General features: G+C 34.0%; 2 protein-coding genes across 5 annotated transcripts; both read left to right on the forward strand.

Annotated features, from left to right (window-relative positions):
• Positions 1-369: 369 nt before the first annotated feature.
• Positions 370-6,032, forward strand: LOC133694702 (bifunctional 3-dehydroquinate dehydratase/shikimate dehydrogenase, chloroplastic-like). The gene is made up of 10 exons (XM_062116365.1): positions 370-843; positions 2,612-2,717; positions 2,924-3,142; positions 3,512-3,852; positions 4,215-4,278; positions 4,486-4,594; positions 4,727-4,873; positions 5,004-5,152; positions 5,245-5,407; positions 5,890-6,032. The coding sequence occupies exons 1-10, from the start codon at positions 629-631 to the stop codon at positions 5,931-5,933; spliced, it is 1,557 nt and encodes a 518-aa protein (XP_061972349.1). The 5' UTR covers positions 370-628; the 3' UTR covers positions 5,934-6,032.
• An 8,492-nt stretch (positions 6,033-14,524) lies between these two features.
• LOC133694698 (uncharacterized) lies at positions 14,525-19,410 on the forward strand. Of its 4 annotated transcripts, XM_062116359.1 has the most exons (4): positions 14,673-14,788; positions 14,928-14,997; positions 15,403-15,546; positions 15,654-19,410. In XM_062116359.1, the coding sequence occupies exon 4, from the start codon at positions 15,776-15,778 to the stop codon at positions 19,154-19,156; it is 3,381 nt and encodes a 1,126-aa protein (XP_061972343.1). In that variant the 5' UTR covers positions 14,673-14,788; positions 14,928-14,997; positions 15,403-15,546; positions 15,654-15,775; the 3' UTR covers positions 19,157-19,410. The 4 variants fall into 4 exon arrangements, with proteins under 4 accessions (XP_061972344.1, XP_061972342.1, XP_061972343.1 ...); XM_062116360.1 differs by lacking the exons at positions 14,673-14,788; positions 14,928-14,997 and adding an exon at positions 14,525-14,651; XM_062116358.1 differs by lacking the exon at positions 14,928-14,997 and having other exon boundaries at positions 14,661-14,788.
• Positions 19,411-19,435: the final 25 nt, after the last annotated feature.

The following is a 19,435-nucleotide window of genomic DNA, read 5'->3' on the forward strand; positions in this document are numbered from 1 at the left end:
AATTTGTTGGTCAACTTTTTTTCTAACGTTCAAGACAGAAAAATCACAGATAAATTAATAAAAAATTATTTTAAAACTATCTGTAGAATAGGTAATGTATAGTTCTCTCTCGAGCTAAAATCATGATTCTGAAAATTAAAAAAAAATATAAAAATTGTGGTTAATTTCTTACAATTAATTTTGTTGTAATCACACTTTAAAAAAAAATACACCTGAATAAATCAATGCAAAGCAAATGCAAGAAACAGCTTCAGTACTGTCAGATTTTTATTTCATTTTCCTAGAACTTGCTTCAAGTGGAGGCCGTGGCAAAGCTCACCAAACCTTATCTGCTAATTTCCTGGCTATATATAGACACCCTAATCCCACTAGAGAAAAACAAAGCATTGCTTGGCATGAGCTTGTTCTATTTGGATTGCTGGGTCTCTATTATATTCTCTTCATTTTGATCTCCTTTCATTCTTCTTTTCTATTTTGTTTAGTTTTTCTTAAACTTAGAATCCAAGAAAGTGTCGATCTTGCCTTCTATATATATCATACCCCGCGCAAACACACAGCAATCCTTTTCGAGTCACTGCACTTTTCTGTCTCAAAAATTACTGGTTAATTTCTTCATCTTTCTGGTCTGATGGGGAGTGTTGGAATCCTGACAAATTCTGTAATGGTTTGTGCTCCATTAATGGCTCAATCTGTTGAGCAAATGGTGATCGACATGCATAGTGCAAAGGCACAAGGTGCTGATGTTGTGGAGGTCAGGTTGGACTGCATTAACAAGTTTCGGCCTAGCCAAGACCTGGAAACCATCATCAGAAACAAGCCATTGCCGGTGATCATTGTCTACAGGTAACTTCTTTTTTCTTTTTTTCTTAGATTAGTCTCGATCCCATATGGTCAATTTTTGAACTATTAGGGTTCAAAGAGAAAAATTAGTAGTGATCGAAGAGAAGGAGACGGCTCTGAATGGATAACGTCTCCCATGAAAAGTTTTATCCTTGTAAGTAATCATTAAATGGATTGACGTTATGTGGGCAAGGATCTTGTATAGGAGGAGTAGGTCTCCAGTCTCCTCAAACCTTTCTCCTCTTCCCACGTTTTTGAGTGAACTTCAAATTGTATCCCTGTATATTCATGAATGTTCTATTTCAGCCCTTATGTTTTAAAATCTTCTAATCTTATCCTTCTAGATTTCAAGAAGGTCCAATGTTACTCCTAATCACTAAATAGCCTATTTTTTAAATTTGGTTTTTGAGTATAGATGGGGGAAAAGTAAGAAAAAATAAAATAAAGTGTGAGGATATTAGCTTTTAATTATTTCATAAGCAGGCAGGGGAGGATAATATTGAAACTCTTAAAAACTATATGGATAACTTTCAAATTTTATATTATTCAGATAGGAGTGGAACATTTGATAATGGCAAAAAATGTAATTTCACTCTCTCTTTTTAACTTTCCCGTCTTCCTCTATTTTAGGAACAAGACTTTCCATGTGTATTGTTGTATTTATTATTTTTTAAAAATATATTAAAATAATATTTTATTATTATTATTTTTAAAATTTTATTTTTAACATTATTGTATCTATATAATCCAAAAACATAAAAAAATTAATTTAAAATAAAAATATTTAAAATTTTAAAGAATTTAACTGAAACAAAAACAACTATTCAGATAATGTTTGGTAACTTGATTGATTACATGTTTATTAAGAATTTAATTTTTTAAAAAATACTTTTATGTATTTTTAAATTTTATTGATATGTTAATATAAAAATTAAAATTAAAATATATATTATTTTAATATAAAAAAAACTTTAAAAAATAACCTCGTTGTTGTTGATAATGGAACCACATTATAATGGGACCCATTTGCAAGGGTCACAAGTGGAGCTCATACGCTGGTGTTTGTGCCTGGTGGGTTAGCGTCGCGACAATCTTAGATTCCTTCACTTTTTTTTTTTTTTTTGTCATTTTGGAAAAAAAAAAAGGAAAAAAAAAAGCTGGAAGTTTAACAGAAGAAAATGAAAGGAAATTGGCTAACCATTAGATTCATCACGGATATAATCGAGGGCTTAGAAGCATTGTTAATTAAACTCCACACGGGTTGATCTGGCGCAAGGTTGAAGTTATGGACGGTACGGATTAATCTAGTTCAATAAAAATATTTTAAAAACAAAATGATTTTATTTAAAAAAAATTAAAAAAAAATCAGCCGGAGCTAAAAATCGGATCTGTAGATATAATAAATATACTTGTGTTGTTTAAAGAAAATGAATTTAGCATAGCTATAAAACTGGTCTGGCAGGCTAGACAAGTTAATTTAATGATCAAATAATTTTATATTATATTTTTTTAATTGTTTTTTTTAATAAATAAATTCACCCGTCAACTCATGGAATCAACTCATGGATTAACCTAATTAACTCACGACACGAGCTTGAGCTTTCGTACAGGTTAAAATCCTAAACAGGTCTTGTAACTTTGGAATTTATGGAAATTAGAAGGCATATGTGTGTGCATGGATGATACGTGTATATGGCACTAGATGCAGGCTTTAATAAATAAATAAAAACTTTCAATTTCTTTTATGTTAATTATAGCATAATTGTACCAGGCCAAAGTGGGAAGGTGGGCAGTACGAAGGGGATGAGCACAGAAGGTTGGAAGCACTTCGTTTGGCACATGATCTGGGAGCTGATTATATTGATTTGGAGCTCAAGGTAGTTTATGAAGTTCTTTTTCGGGATTGAATTGGGTAGAAAACTGCAAAACGTGTGAAGTTGTATCAGAAAAGCAGAAATTTGTGATTTGTGTTGATTGTTTATGCCTGTAACTTGCATAAGTAGCAATATGACAGTGTTGATCATCACAGTTAACATTCTGTGAAGCTCTGGCTCGTATTTGACTTGCATCCCATGTCATCCAGGTTGCCTCTGAGCTGATATGGGAACTGAAAAACAAGCATCAGAATGGTGGGAAAGTCATTGTATCATCTTACTTGAATGGTGCAACCCCCTCGAAAGAAAATCTCAGCCATCTTGTTGCAACCATGCAAGCTACTGAAGCAGATATCATCAAAGTTGTTTCTAATGCAGATGATATCACAGAAATGGAAAGGATTTTTCATTTGCTTTCGCATTGCGAGGTATGAGACATCATGCTAAAAGCTTTATGCCTTTTAAGGTGTATAGAAATGGCAAAAGATCAGAGTGGATGAAAATAAACTAGTTAGATGTGGCATGTATCACTCTGTAGATTATGAATCAAATTAAAGCATGTTTGATTTGTATACATGCACACAGAGATCAAATTTCTTGGGAAAGAACAAGTTGTAATTCGAGATTGGGTTGGCAAAGAGAATCCAAAAAAGAAAATCAAGTTGGTGGAGATTAGAAATGAGAGTGAAAATCTTCATAAGATAAGGTTTTGGTCATGACTTTGGGATCAAGATAGATTCTTCTTTGAATCAGACTTTCTCGCGTGATACAATTTCAGCTTTTTCTTTAACCCGCAGGTGCCAGCAGTTGCATACTCGGTGGGGGAGAGAGGCCTCATAAGCCAGCTGTTGTGCCCCAAATTCGGTGGTGCTTTAGTCTATGGATCCGTGGAAGGAAATTCAATTCCTGGTTTACCTACATTAGACAGCCTTAGAGAAGCCTACAAGGTTGACTGCATTAATTCAGATACTAAAGTTTTCGGTCTTGTTTCAAAGCCAGTTGGCCACAGCAAAGGCCCTCTGTTGCATAATCCTACCTTCAGACATGCGAACTTTAATGGGATCTATGTCCCCATGTTTGTCGATGATCTCAAGAAGTTCTTTGATGTCTACGCAAGCCCTGACTTTGCTGGTTATAGGTACGGTACATGCAATTTTGTAGTCCATTTTGAAGTTAATAAGGCATCAATATTTTAATATAAAACTTTGCTTAATTTGACATCACATGTGAAGAACTTGTTTTTTCTCGGTTCAATATTCATTTTGCATAAAATTGGAAGGAGCTAGGATTGCTAGAAATTGTGAAGTGCCGTCTATTTGTATGTTACATTTGGTTCGTATACGATATATAAAACCTTTCAAGTTATTTTTGAATTAAGATGGTTATATCAAATGATGTGTTACCAGATCAAATCTCATTATCCGAATGGTTTAATCTCTTAGTTGAGATCATCGTCTTTCCTAATTTAGTTTCTCATTTCGTTCATTTTCTGAACTGTAGTGTTGGGTTTCCATACAAGGAAGCTGTCGTGCAGTTCTGTGATGAAGTCCATCCACTGGCTAAGGTGATTTAACCTTCCATTTTAGATGTTTTGTAATTTCACAGGTATTTTTATTTTCCATCTTCACAGAAGCTTCATGTTTATGACCATCTTGTAAGTTTTTCATCTGGATGACAACAGTGATCAGTTATAATTTATTATACTTGATGTTACAGTTCTTGATTCTAGCCCTGACATATTGCAATGTAATCAACATTTTGTGCCTGTCAGTGTATAGGAGCTGTTAATACCATCATAAGGAGGCCCTGTGATGGGAAACTGATAGGTTATAATACAGACTGTGAGGGTTCAATAACTGCAATTGAGGATGCTTTGAGAGGTACTGACATTACTTCCTCAGCTCTGTATCTTTAGAAGGTTGTATACGTTTTGAAAGTGACTGTAAATACTTAGTTATTGCTTATCAGATCTGGTTAGTGATGTATACGCATTGGTCATGTGAATATCACAGATCAGAAATACGTCAATGGCAGATCCTTAAATTCTCCGTTGGCTGGGAAACAGTTTGTGGTAGTTGGTGCTGGAGGTGCTGGAAGAGCAATTGCAGTTGGAGCAAAGAGTAGAGGAGCCCGTTTAATTATTTTCGACATCGATCTCGGTAGATCCACTGTCATTTTCTTCTTTTTCCTTGAAGCAGTATGCTGATTAGTTCCTTATGAACTGGTAACATAAGAAATTCAAGAGCATCTAAAACGTTCTTCATCTCTTTCTCATGTTTTTCCAAAAAGAGAGAGCAAAGAGTCTTGCTCGAGCTGTTTCTGGTGAAGCTCAACATTTTGAAAGTCTAGCACATTTCCAGCCTGAGAATGGGGCAATCCTTGCAAATGCAACACCGATAGGAATGCATCCGAGTACAGATCGAATTCCCGCGGCCGAGGTTCTCTCCGCTTCATATTCTCTCCACTTCATAACAAGAACAGAATTTCATGTTGGTTTTCATTATTAAAACCTTATATTTGTTTGTTTAAGGAAACCTTGGGAAACTACCAACTGGTATTCGATGCTGTTTACACACCAAGAAAAACCAGACTATTAAAAGATGCTGATGCTGCTGGAGCAATTACAGTGAGTGGAGTTGAGATGTTCCTCAGACAGGCCATCGGGCAGTTCAACCTCTTCACCGGCAGAGAAGGTATCTCACCTACTTCTCCTTTCTATCGCTTTCGTGATCATCCCTTGTATTTCTTCATTGTATCTCCTTTATATTCCTTCCAAAGGCCTACTGGGCACTGCGCTGAGCCAGGATAATACTTGCTAGCAATTGAAGAACTTCACACCTTCTATACCATCCTACTACTGTCATGCAAACCTGGAATTGAGCCGGATTTATACTCTAGTCGATAAGTTCTACTCACAAACTTGAATTATGGAAATGGCAAGAACTTGTCTATCAACCAAAGCCCTGCAATCCAAATTAACTGAAGTTGCCAACTTCAATCCTTAATGATCTTGTACAATTCTTTTATCCACCGCAGATATAAAGCCCATCACAGAGTCATTCTTCCTCAAAGCTCGTTTGATGAATAGAAAACCTTTAATGTATAATATATAGTTTCATAAATTACATCTATGATTGAAATGACCTCATTTTTGTCTGTCCATCTCTGCTTGCAGCTCCGAAGGACTTCATGCGGGAGATTGTTTTAGCCAAATTCTGATGTGTTGCACCATATAAATAATGCTGTAATGTGTAATCTCGGACTATCATTTAATTGCGAATATCGGTTCATAAATAAAAGCTGATTGATTTTTGAAAACTAGTTATTTCTTCTCCTGCTGGTTTCTTGATTATTATGCAAGGAGACTAAATGTATCAGTCCTCTGCTAAACAGTGAGTCCTGGCTTCCATTTTCAAGGCTGAAACCAAATGTTAAACAAGAAAGGGGTGTTCTGGGAGATAAAATTGTCTTTAAAAAAACATTAACAGAACAGAAAAGGTTTAAAAAACCATTAAAAACCAAATATTATGGTTTGACAAGATCCACAGTTTGTGTTTATGAATGAGTTCAATGAACTGGAAAACGTTATGAATACCCCAATACTCGAGTCCATGTAATCTGTAGCATTCTCAGAGCATAAAAAATATAGCTAGGAAGACATACAAAGTTCGAAGAATGTTTGGTGTAATACTTGAAGTTAGAAGGTAGCAAATGGCAAGAACAAGCTTGTCAAATGGTTGTCATGGATAATAACAATAAGGTTGGACGAATTTTCTTGGATTGCGTTTGGATCTTTTCTAAAATTACCTGTTCTTAGTAAGATTTGATCCTGTGAATAGATACTTTGCAAAACTTGAGGAATTTTGTGTATAAAACTAATTCGATGTAAATATATAATATTTTTGAAAATTTAACGTCAAAACTCAAATATAAGACTAGAGGTTGAATGAGCTTATTCTTCTTTAACATGTTATTGAGGGCAGTTTTGCTGAGAATTCTCCCTTGTAAACTCAACTCCTAAGACCAGCATAGCAATTAACTTTTCTTGAACATGGGAAGCCTTCCTGAACATTAGTTTTCCATTTTTTCATGCCAGGCTCCACTTAATAATGTTATCTGTATGTTTTTCTTTCAATTCCTCGAATAAATTTGGTCAGCAAGTGTCAATGCTTTCTCATGTTGACTGCTGTCATCTGGCTGATTTTCCACCTCTGGTTGCTTGCTTTTAGTTCACTACATCTGATCTTCAAATAAGTACTAGTGAAGTGCAAAGCAGTCCTACATGGCAATGTACACCACTACTGGGAACCACGGTCGATCGATCAAATGTTGATCCCAATGAGAAATGCTAAGAAAATCGGTGCTGATGTCGTCGATTGTCTGACAAACTTCAATCCTCACCAAGGTCTTGAAATCCTTATTTTACAGTCTCCTTTGCTCACTTTGGTCACTTGCAGGTAAAGACCAAGTCGAACAATACTTGCTTCTTTCGTCAAGGCATTTATTTGGATTCTGCTCCAAAAATGTCAAATCTTTTTCTCAGTTAATAAGCTTCTTTGTGAAATCTGTACTGTCCAGACCAATTTGGGAAGGTGGTCACTGGTCAGTATGAGGGTGATGAAACCAAGCGGCGGGAAGCACTTCGTTTGGCAATGCAACTGAGAGCTAACTATATTGATGTTGAGCTTGAGGTATCCATTTTGTCAAATAAACTCCGGTTTCTTGTGCAGAAGGTTTCCATTGGAAAATACCATCTGATACTGCTTTTTGGAAGTCCCGAGCCTCCTAGCCTTTATTGTTTTGCAGATTGTTCATGAATTCAACGATTCCATGGATGGAAAGAAACCTGATAAATTCAAAGTCATTGTTTCATCTCACAATTTTCACAATACTCCAACTCCTGAGGCCATTGCCGATCTTGTCGCAAGAATACAAGCCACTGGAGCTGACATGGTGAAGATTTCTACAGCTGCATTAGACATAAAAGATTACGGAAAACATTTTTCGGGTTATGGTACATTTTCAAGTAAGAAATGCACACATTTCATGGAACTCTTTTCAGAGATTTTGGTTAAATCATCAATGAAATTTCCACATGAATGCATTTCTATCTACCAAAACTACAGGTCCCAATTATAGGAGTTGTATGGGGTGAAAGGGGCTTGATTTCATGGTTACTTAGCCGCAAGTTCGGCAGCTACCTCACTCACGGAGCACATGAGGCCGGTGCTATATCAGCTCCTGGACAATCTACTGCAGAGGATTTGGGGCGGTGCTTCTTGTAGACCTTACCTTGAACTCTGCGACGTGAGTCACGTGGTCGGGGATGTAGAGCCCAGGCCCATCATTCACGTGCTTGGGGATGTTGACCCAGGCCCATCATTTTGCAGCATGCTTTGAGACATTATTATTATACTATATAATATATACTAATAGTGAATGCAAGCAGTCTTAGTTCAGGGGTGGTAAGGTCTTTTTAATGGGACTTTTTACATTAAATTATTTGCCTTCGAGTTTTGTTATTTTTTTACATTTTTTTTATTTAGTTATTTGAAGAACAGGTTGGTCGTAATTAACAATAAAATAACTCAAAAAATATTTTATTATCAAACTAAAAAAATAAACATATATACATATGTTATGCAGAGACTCGCAGGCCACAACATGAGAACCGTCCAAATATTTAAAAGAGTTGACCAGCATGTGTTCTTGGAGAACATATTACCATATAAATTATTCACACTTACCCATTTCTGGTAATGGGATCAATCATTCAATAATTGAAAATTCACATAAAAATGATATTATTATAACAAAATCTTAATTTTTTAAAATAAATAGTGATTCCACTAAATGCTAATTCAAAGAATGTACGTAAAATTTATAAATATTAAAGAGTTGACTAGCATTTTTTAAAAGTGTTTTTTATTTATAAATATATTAAAATTATTTTTTATATTAGTATATTAAAATAATAAAAAATATTTTTAAAAAAAATATAATGGGATCCCCATCGGAGATGGGAAAAAAAGAGTGAGAAAGAGACCTGGGAAATTCTCTTGATCTTCCTATTTATGCACACCTAACCCACCAACCTACCACACACAGTCGCTTTCTGTACTGTTTTTGATATCTATGAGTAGCTTTTGGAATAATTAAAAAAATAATTTTTAAAAAATAATTTTTGATTTTCTGTTCTTTGATCTTGCTTTTGGAATCATTCTTCAGATTAAAAGTTTATGACTTTTCGCTTGTGTTTCTTGATTTCCTTGCCAGGCGAGGCAAAGTTGCTAGTAAAGTTCCAGGACAAGCGATTTCTTTATAATCTTTATATTTTGAAAGAATATAAATTTATTTTAATATTATTTTATATATAGATTTATTTTATATTTTGTTTTTAGTTTTATGTTTCTTCTATATCTATTTATTTTATTCTTAAACACTAATCCAAACCATAACTAGTTAAATTTCAAAAAATTCATAAACGTGTGAAAATATACCCTGCAAGAAGAAAAAAAAAACATCCAGCCCCCTCACCGCTGATAAATTAGATTTTTAGTTTTCAAAACAAAATATATTTAATTAATATATTTTTAAGTGAATTTTAAAAAACAATTGATATCATACTTTTAAATATCCTAATTTTAAATCACAGATCACAACTTATCATGTACCTTACAAACTATTAACAAATTATAATGATATATAATTTTATCATGAATTTATTAAACACATACAATAATAATATTTTCAATAAATAAGGGCCTGTAAACAATATATTACAGCTATGAAAAGGTAAAAAAATGAGCCTGAAATACCAAAAACATCCTATATATATATATATATATATATATATATATATATTTGTAATTTGGGGTGTCCGGGCCAGCTTACGCGCACCACAACTAATCCCCGGACCCACTGAATACCCTGCAAGCCCAATAGATATGTAAGACACCGCGGGGATGACAGGCGTGCACGTTAGGGCTCGAACCCGGGTGACAGAGGCAAGGAAACCTTGCCTCTACCGCTGGGCTTCCTATAATTAATTTTATAAGCGAGTGCGGTTATTTACGAGTTGTTACAATCTAGCAATCATTGTGACATTATAGCTAAAATTAATTTCATTAAATGCTCAATAAATTATAAAATTATGTATAGTAATAATTTGGAAAATCAAATTCAAATAATTTAAAATTCAATTCAATTAATGATCAAATGTTAACTTTTGGATCCTCAAAATATTCAAAACACATGGCAAAATTCAATTGGAAATTAAGATACTATATATATTTCTTGATTTAATTAAAAACTTATATGATGTACCCGATTAAGAAAAGATACAAGATTAAAACAATCGTAGACAACTGCTCATTTTGAAGTGAAAGATTGATTTATTTTAGTATTTATAGTTAATAATTTATTTTGTTTCTATATTTATTTAAATCAGTTATGCATATTAAATAAAATTTTGTAGGTTATAATATACTTTGTTTCTTTATTTATTCTGATTATTTAATTCTCATTGATTGAAAACATAAACATTACATTTTGATTCTATTTTTTTATTCTTATTGATTAGAACTTATGATTAGACAGTTGACTTTGTCTTCGGCTTTAATTTATATTATATACATAGTGGACCGACCTAGGAAATTTCTCAATCAATCAATATTATATAGTTTTTTTTTCCAAAATGGTTGTCAAGTAAAAGCATTGACAATATATATTTTGCTAAATTAAAGTCTATTTTATAAGAGACTTGCAATTGGAATTGGAAATAGAGTATGTAAGTCGTCAAGTATGACAATCGCTTAAAATATAAAGAGTACTAAATTATTATGGATCTAAATGGATTCTCAAGCCAGTCAATTAATACATACCAAGGGAACTTTTTTTTTAGAACATATTATATAGAAAGTGTATTTCAATGTTTTGTAGTATTAAAAAATATATTTTAAATAGAATATTTTATAATCAATAAGAAAATAACGCTATTTTTCAAGAAAATAAAATGAGTCATGGACTTAGAATTGAACCATTTTTAATTAAAATTTGAATTTTTTTAGATTTTTTTGAGATGCTGATATCAAAAATAAATTTTAAGAAATATAAAAATATATTATTTTAATGCATTTCAAAGCAAAAAAAAAAAACTTTGAAAAGTAATTTTTACCACACTCCCAAACACCCCTTAATTTACGACGTACACTACATTCTAACCCTTAATTATAACCATTATCACTTCACCACTACTGTTTGATATTATAATAGTTTTTGTGGTTATAATTTTTAAAAAATAGGTTTAATAAAAGTGATTAATTGTAGATTTTCATTAATCAAAGTTTCAAGAAATAATTTTCAGATAACTCTATATAAAATTATGGTATGTATTGAATAACCAAACAATTTTAAATTTATAATTAAAATAAAACATAGACAACATCACATAAACAAATAAAACCTCTCATTATAGGTCTGTTTGAGATTATGATAGCGATTGTGGTTCAAAGTATTTTTTATTTAGAAATATATTAAAATAATATTTTTTTTATTTTTTAAAAATAATTTTTGATATCAGCATATTAAAATAATCTAAAATCATAAAAAAATTATTTTTAACAAATAAAAAAAATTAATTTTTTTTAACATTCTCGAACAAAGCCTACAATCAACACTATCACTAGTATATATAACAACCAAAAGCCTTTGTAATCATCACCCAAACATTACTACCAATGTAGATATCATCCAGCCACCATCTTATTTAAAAATATTTGAAAGTAAGATTGATCTACGCTACAAATCAACTAGGTATTGGGTTGATTCATCTTGTCTATTCGAGTTTTATAACCTGAGTTATTATACTATTATTAATTTCAACACTCAATGTAAACTATAGTGAAAATAAATAATATCTAATTATTTTTCAAAATATATAAGTTTGACAATAATACATGTTATTAATAAAATAAATTTTTTATATTTGATTTTTTCTTGTTCATCATTAACCAAACATGACACATATATAGTCGATATGTTTTGTACATTATTACCAAATATAATTTTGTCTTCATCTTATATTATATCTTGTCTTCACTGTTTGTGTCATTTTTATCTCGAGATAATAATCAAACGCCATATACTTATAAAAAAAACATATTTAAAAGTTTGAATTACAAAAAAAAACTAAATGAGCCCAATCTTTTACTATGGCTCTGAACACAAAAAACTGTGGATTGGAACGGTATAAATATAATTTTGCCCTTGCTAAACAAATTGATTAAGCCTATAATTTGGGGTAGAAATGTCTTTTTTATAGGATACTTTCGTCATTGCAAAACTGATTAGGGACAAAATGGTCCGAATATGTTTTTTTGTTACACTGTAATGATTATTTTTCCCCCGGAAGCAAAAAATGTTAATCTTTGGGCGAAGAGCTCTTTTGTTTTTTTTAAATGAACAATTAAGTTATGACCATGCCCTTGGAAGAGAGAAGAAATATACATGCATAGAGGGGCTTCTACACCTTTTCCATTTTTAAAACAACAAAATGATGAAATTAACCTTGTGATTCAAAAAAATAAAGGCAATTTGCGAGGGTGTCTTGGTCTTTTTCAACAGGTTTTGTTGTTATTTTTAGGTTTTGTCAGGGATTGTTTGGTAATTTTAATTTTTTAACTATTATTAAAAAAAATTCATGTACGCGTCATCACATCATACCCTCCGAGCCACTCAAGTGACATTTGAGGGACCATTTGGTTTTTATAGTTCTGCTCCTGTTGTGGCATTAGAAGTGGTGTGTAGTCCTTTTTCTAGCGGTGCGATGCATGCTTATGAAGGAGGTCTAGTCAGGTTGCGGTGAAGGTTATTTCTTTCTTCTCTTTTTTCTCTCTCATTTCCTGGAAAGACACGCCTGAACTTCCAAAAAAACAATTGTGCCCTCCGGTTTGTAATCTTATCGATTTTGGTCCTCCTTCTTTTAATTAATGTTTATTTAGCTTTTAATGCTTTTTGAAGTTTGGATTTCTTCAATTTCATCTATGGGCATTTTTTCAATTTGATTTTTTTAATTGGATTTGGTCCCTTTACTTTTAATTGCTCTATTTTTATGCTTTTTATATTTTTCTTGATTATTTTTTTTTGCAATTTTATCCCTTTTAATTTTATTGAATTTGTTTTTTTAATTTATTTTTTTGTCTTCATTCATTTGGTTGTTATATTCTTATCATTTTTTAAAAATTTTGCCCCTCAATGTTTAATTTCATTTGGTTTTTTATCAAGTTTTGGTCCTTATTCTCTCAATAACTTTTTTTTAAAATCATTTTCTTACTTTTTTTTCAATGTAGTCCCTAATTATTTTATTTTATTTTTTTTATATCACGTCTGATATGCATTATTTGAGTTTTAAATTATTTTACAGTTGAATACTTTACTTTGTAATTTTTCATGGTTGCCTTCCAACATGATAGTCATTTATTGAATTGTGATTTTTTTTCTTCAAATTCATCATTTGACATTTGGTTATTAAACTCTTAGCATTGTTTTTTGCGCTTTTTTTTTGTTGAGTTATTACAATCTCATATTCCAGGTAATAGGTTAATCAAGTTAACCATGGTTGCCTCATTTTTTTTTCTTTAGATTTTTTTATGAAATTAATTTTCTTAACAATTTCATACTTTGACGTTAAATTATCGGGCCTTGATTTATGTGATTTTTTCACTTTTCTATCTATTGGGTTATCTCAAGTGCGGGTTAATCAATTTAACCTGGGTTACCTTGTATTTTTTCACTCAATGTCTTTTATTTAACTTCGGTATGTTTTGCTAGGTTCTTCTCTTAGAAGTCTATTTTTTTTATCCCAGTCTCATATCATGAGTGGTGGGTTAGTCAAGTTGACTCATTTTTTTATAACTTTATTTTTTTTAATTTTATTATTTTGCATTAAATTATTTTCCCTTAATCTTTGTCTATATTTCGCTTCTCTTTCTATTTTGTTACTTCAAGAGCGAGTTGGTCAAGTTAACCCGGGGCAGCTTGTATTTTCGTCCATAATGTTTTTTTTTATTTAACTTGTGCCTGTTTTGTAAGTCCTTTCTTTTGGAGGTCTATTTTTCTTTTATCTCGGTCTCATGTCACATGTGGTGGGTTAGTCGAGTTAACTCGAATTGACTCAGATTTTTTCCTTTTGATTTTTTATGACTTTTTTTAATTTCATCATTTTGCATTAATTTATTTTCCCTTGAGCTTTGTTATTTTTTAACTTTTCTTACTATTTGGTTATTCCGAGAGTGGGTTGGTAAAATTAACACGGATTGACTTAAGGTTTTTTTGATATCTTTTTTATTCAACTTTGTTTTTTTTACTAGGTCATCCTTATGAATTTTTTTTTAATCTCGATCTCATATTGCATGTTGTTGGTTCGTCGAGTTAATCCAAGCTGACTTGAGTTTTCTCCTTCGACGTTGTATTTTTTTAATTTTTTTTTTCCTTTGACATTGAATTAATAGACTTTAAACTTTATAATTTCCTTTCCTTTTTTTTTTTACGAGTTCTTTCGGTTTCATATCTTAAGTTGTGTTTTAGATAATTTAATCTGAGCTGTCTTGAATTATTATCGCTTGAATATTATTTTTTAACATTAAAAAAAGTTTAACCCGACCCGTGATATAACTTGAGCTACTGAATATTTATAATTCAAGCATTGGGCTATAACCCATTCAAAATGGGAAAATCAAACCTTAGTTCCAACCCATAAAGACCCTCTGCCTAAGATCTTACCTCTTCCACAAGTGTAAAAAGAAGCACCTTCTCCACCTCAAGTCTAGATAATTCCATACCCGAATAAATGGCACAAAAGTGACACCCTAATAAATTATGCTAGAAGACTGTAAAATACAAGACATTATTGGGGTTACAAAAACAATTTCACACAAGGTGAGGGGCCTCTGGCTCAATCCTCTCTCTCCCTCCATCTGTTTCCTTTTTTTCTTTCCTTTTCTGCTCCCCCCCAAAATTTTTACACTAGTTCTAAAAACCAAAAACAAAAAAAGTCAAAATACACACCCATTGAAGTAAGTTTTTTTTTTTTTATATATATATATATATATACATATTATAGATGTATTATTTCTATAGGATTTCCTTTTTCTTGCTCAACACCTCTCTCTCTATCTAACTCTTACAGAAATGTGTTTTGTGCTATCTTGCTAGGGTTTTGAAATCTGGGTTTTGGTTTTTTTGGGCTTTTTTGCATTCTTGTTGCTGGGTTTTGGTTTGTGAAGTAAGTTCCCATATGGATCATTTGTGTTTACAAAGCTGAGTTTTGTTGTTTTGGTGTGATTTTGATGGTTTTGAGAGCTAAATAGTTATGGGTTTTGTGTTAAATCTGTTTATGTTTTTTTTTTTGTTCATGAAATGGGTGTGTTTTTAGGTTTTGAATGATAGATTAGAGTTTGTTTGCCGCAGTAAGTTTGTTGGCCTATGTTTTTGTGTTGCTTTTAAATTTTCTCTTAGCTGATGTTTAAGTCTTAACACTTTCGAATTTGTATTTCTAGTTTGTGGGCAATAGAGTCTTAAGATTCCTAAATCTATGTTTGGTATATCTGAAATGTAGTGATGGGGTTTTCTTTCTTAGTGCTGGCAAATTGTTCTGATTTATTTTGTGACATCTGGATGTGGGTTTCAGGTTACTACTGTTTAAGCTTCTGGGGTCAGTTAGATTGCTGCTTTTACTAGTGGGGGGGTTCTGGTGCTTTGGTGGTGAAAGGCTAGTGTTTTCTGTTTAAGCGTGATTGCTATTTCGAAGAGCATTTTGGTGGTTATTCAAATGGTAAGTCACTTGTCATTCTTTGTTGTCAGTAAACATGTTATTTGCTGTTACTGGACGTGGATTTAGTGGGAAATTCGACTGAATATGCCTGGCTTGTATTAATGCAGCTCGAAGATTTTGGATGATAGTTGGAGGTTGGAAAGACAGGGCAAAAGTTGTTGCCTAGTTTTTCTGTGTGTGTGGCATTAGAAAGTGCATCTGATTTGTTGCTCTTGGATTTCAACCAAGCATGGAGTGCAACAAAGATGAGGCCATAAGAGCAAAGGATATCGCGGAGAGGAAGATGCAAAATGGTGACTTTGAAGGCGCAAAGAAAATTGCATTGAAGGCGCTGCAACTCTACCCTGATCTTGAGAATATTTCCCAAATGTTGGCGGTCTGTGAGGTTCATTGTTCTGCACAAAATAAACTATACGGGTCAGAAATGGATTGGTATGGAATTCTCCAAATTGAACGCTTTTCTGACGAGGCAGTTATCAAGAAGCAATACAGAAAGTTTGCGCTCTCGCTTCATCCAGACAAGAACAAGTTTTCTGGTGCAGAGGCGGCTTTCAAACTGATTGGTGAAGCAAATAGGGTGCTTACAGATCCAGCCAAGCGTTCTTTGTATGATATGAAGTGTAAAGGTTCAGTGAGACCTGCTGCACCAAGGCCAACATCCCATCAGTCAAATCAGAACTCCATTGCCAAGAAGCAGCATGAGGCTAACAAATTTTCTAGCGCGCCTGGTTCTCAGTACATGAGTGCGCATCCATACCAGCCACAGCGACCAACATTCTGGACATGCTGCACCTCTTGTAATATGAGGTACCAGTACTACAGAGAACTTCAAAATAAAACTTTGCGCTGTCAAAGTTGCCAGAATTCTTTCATTGCAATCAATTTGGATATTCATGGAGTGCTTAATGGATCACCCTGGAGTCAATTCCCCAATCAGAATGGAGTTCCAAATCAGGGGCCCTCTAAAGTTGTTCCACGAAGAAACAGTGGAAAGCCTTCTGGTGCTAGTTTTTCAGACAGGTTTAGACCAGTTGACATTGGTGGGAGTTCTAAACCGAGTGAGGTGAAAGTAGGAAATAACATAAAAAATGGTGGTGCTTCCAAAGATTTGGGAACTTCTAAAAGTGCAAGCAGGAAGAGAGGAAAGCAGTCTCGAGTGGAATCTAGTGAGAGTTTTGAGACAGGAAGCAATGATGACAGTGATGAAGATGTGGTTATTCAAGAAAATAGAAGTAGTATTTCTGGACAGAATTCAGGATCCTGTGGAGGCAATCAACCTAGGAGATCTTCAAGGCAAAAGCAGAATGTTTCTTACAAGGAAAGATTAATTGATGATGATGATTTTTCTGTATCCCCATCAAAAAGACACAGGGTGAATGGATTGTCTAGTGTCATTGAAGAGGAGATTAAAGAAGCAGTCAGGGATGGCGGGTTACATAAGGAGCAATCTTCAGCTGGTGTGGATGCTGCTGCAGTGGATAGAAATGAGAAGGAGGTCAAGCAAAGGTCAAGTTCGGTTCTGGAAGAAAGCTTGTCAAATAAGAAAAGCAAAACTGGTGTGTTCACGAAGAGGGAGGAAGCATCCACGGTGGAGAAAGCTGATGCACTATCAGATAATAAAGATGGAAAACCCAAAGCTGATGACATTAGAAATCCAGAGACATTAGAAATCCCTGATCCAGATTTCAGTAATTTTGAGAATGACAAGGCTGAAAACTGTTTTGCTGTTAATCAAATGTGGGCTATTTATGATGATACAGATGGCATGCCAAGATTCTATGCTCGGATCAAGAAAGTTCTCTCACCTGGTTTCAAGCTACTGATAACTTGGCTCGAGGCTAGCTCAGATGTTGCACATGAGAAAGACTGGTCAGACAAGGATTTGCCTGTTGCATGTGGTAAGTTTGAAAGTGGGGACTCTCAAAGAACTGCAGATCGTGCTATGTTCTCTCATCAGATGTGCTTTATGAATGGCAATAGCAGAGGCAGTTACTTGATATATCCTCAAAAGGGGGAAACTTGGGCACTCTTCAAGGATTGGGAAGTGAAATGGAGTTCTGAACCAGAAAAGCATAGACCACCTTACAGATTTGAATTTGTGGAGGTTCTATCAGATTTTGATGAGAACTTTGGCATTGGAGTTGCGTATTTACAAAAAGTGAATGGATTTGTCAGCATTTTTCGGCGAGCTGCTCGTGATAGGGTCATCCAATTTTGCATTCCACCAACTGAGCTATACAAGTTTTCACACCGGATTCCTTCGTTTAGAATGTCTGGCAAGGAAGGAGATGGTGTTCCTGCTGGGTCTTTTGAACTTGATCCTGCTTCTCTGCCTAGCAATCTTGATGACCTCAGCGATCCCAGTGATACTAAGCTGGAAAAGGAAAATGTGCATAATCAATCAACTAATTTGTGTTCTCAATCTCCCAAAAGTGAATTGAAAACCACAAAGGTCTCCAGGAAGATTTGCATGCCCAAGAAATATGAGAGTGGACCAGAAATAGGGAGCTCAATCTTTGGAAAATCTCCAACAGACACAATTGTAATTGTTGCAGGTCTATGTGCAAGAAACTGGGATGGTAGGAAGGTCAAAGACCCTGGCAACATTGCTCAGCCTGGAGGAATTAATATTTCATCCCCAGCTAAAGATAGGACTGAGACCCCTGAGAAACAGAATAAGAGTGAACTTGTAGCAGATGCATTGACACCTAGAAGATCTCCAAGGGATTTAAGTAACAGAAATGGTGAAGTTAATGCTAGTCAGGGTATGACTGAGGGGGATACTCAAAAGAATGCTGCAGCCAACAATGATGTAAGCCGTGGGAAACCAAGTTCTTTGTTGAGTCAACCTGATGATATGATGCATGCGAAGGATGGTGGTTCAGTTGGTCTCATAATAAGTGGTATATCTTCTGGTCGTAAAGTTGTAGAGCTAGAAGTAGAGTGCTATAATTTCGAGAGGGAAAAGTCACAGGATAAATTTCAGCTTGATCAAATATGGGCACTTTACAGCAATGATGGTGGGCTGCCCAGGAATTATTGTCAAATCAAGGTGATTGATTCTACCCCTAATTTCAGATTGCATGTGGCAATGCTTGAAGCGTGCTCGCCTCCAAAAGATGCAAGGCGGCCAGTTTGTTGTGGTATATTTAAAGTTAACGATGAGGAAACCAAGGTGCTCTCCACTTCTAAATTCTCTCATCTGTTGAAAGTTCAATCCATCGGGAACAGCAAGTATGAAATTCACCCCAGAAAAGGCGAGATATGGGCACTATATAAGAACTGGAATTCTGAGTCATGTTCAGACCAGAGCGTTGGTGAATCTGACATTGTTGAGGTGCTGGAAGATAATGAATGCAGTGTGAAAGTTGTAGTTTTGATTCCTGCTAGAGTGAGTGAATCTCCTGGTAGAAATAAATGTTTTTACTGGGCTCCTAGAATCCAAAGATCAAAAACTGGGGTTCTGGATATACCACGAGCCGAGTTTTGTAGATTTTCACATCAGTGTTCTGCTTTCAAGCACGCTGGAGAGAAAGGTAAGTGCCCGAGAAGCTATTGGGAGATTGATCCTTCATCAATTATTTCTAATCCTGTAATTTTGGTAGATTGAATTGGCAGGTAGTGCATGTTCGAGCATCCCTTTTAATCCGGAATGTATAGGATTACTACCCAATTGTTTCCTGTGAGAAACATAAGTTAGTTGAAACTCGATGAACAATGATCTTTTCTGTTTTAGGTCTGGAACCAATCATCTCAAGTGTTCTTTTTTGCTGTTTCCAGACATGTTAATAGGCTTCCAGACTCTCTGATGAATGCTAATGAACTAGTGTTGCATTTCAGGTTATATACAATTCGTTTCCTTTAGATTCTTGCTGTCTTTTGAAGCATT

The sequence above is a fragment of the Populus nigra genome, chromosome 5 (genome assembly GCF_951802175.1).
Source record: "Populus nigra chromosome 5, ddPopNigr1.1, whole genome shotgun sequence".
Taxonomy (NCBI): Eukaryota; Viridiplantae; Streptophyta; class Magnoliopsida; order Malpighiales; family Salicaceae; genus Populus; species Populus nigra.

Bases quoted from the DNA above. Each gene is read 5' to 3' on its own strand.
- LOC133694702 (XM_062116365.1), top strand. From the start codon at position 629: ATGGGGAGTGTTGGAATCCTGACAAATTCTGTAATGGTTTGTGCTCCA. The intron at 844-2,611 runs GTAACTTCTTTT...TAATTGTACCAG, and splicing joins CCGGTGATCATTGTCTACAG to GCCAAAGTGGGAAGGTGGGC. The intron at 5,153-5,244 runs GTTCTCTCCGCT...TGTTTGTTTAAG, and splicing joins ATCGAATTCCCGCGGCCGAG to GAAACCTTGGGAAACTACCA.
- LOC133694698 (XM_062116360.1), top strand. From the start codon at position 15,776: ATGGAGTGCAACAAAGATGAGGCCATAAGAGCAAAGGATATCGCGGAG.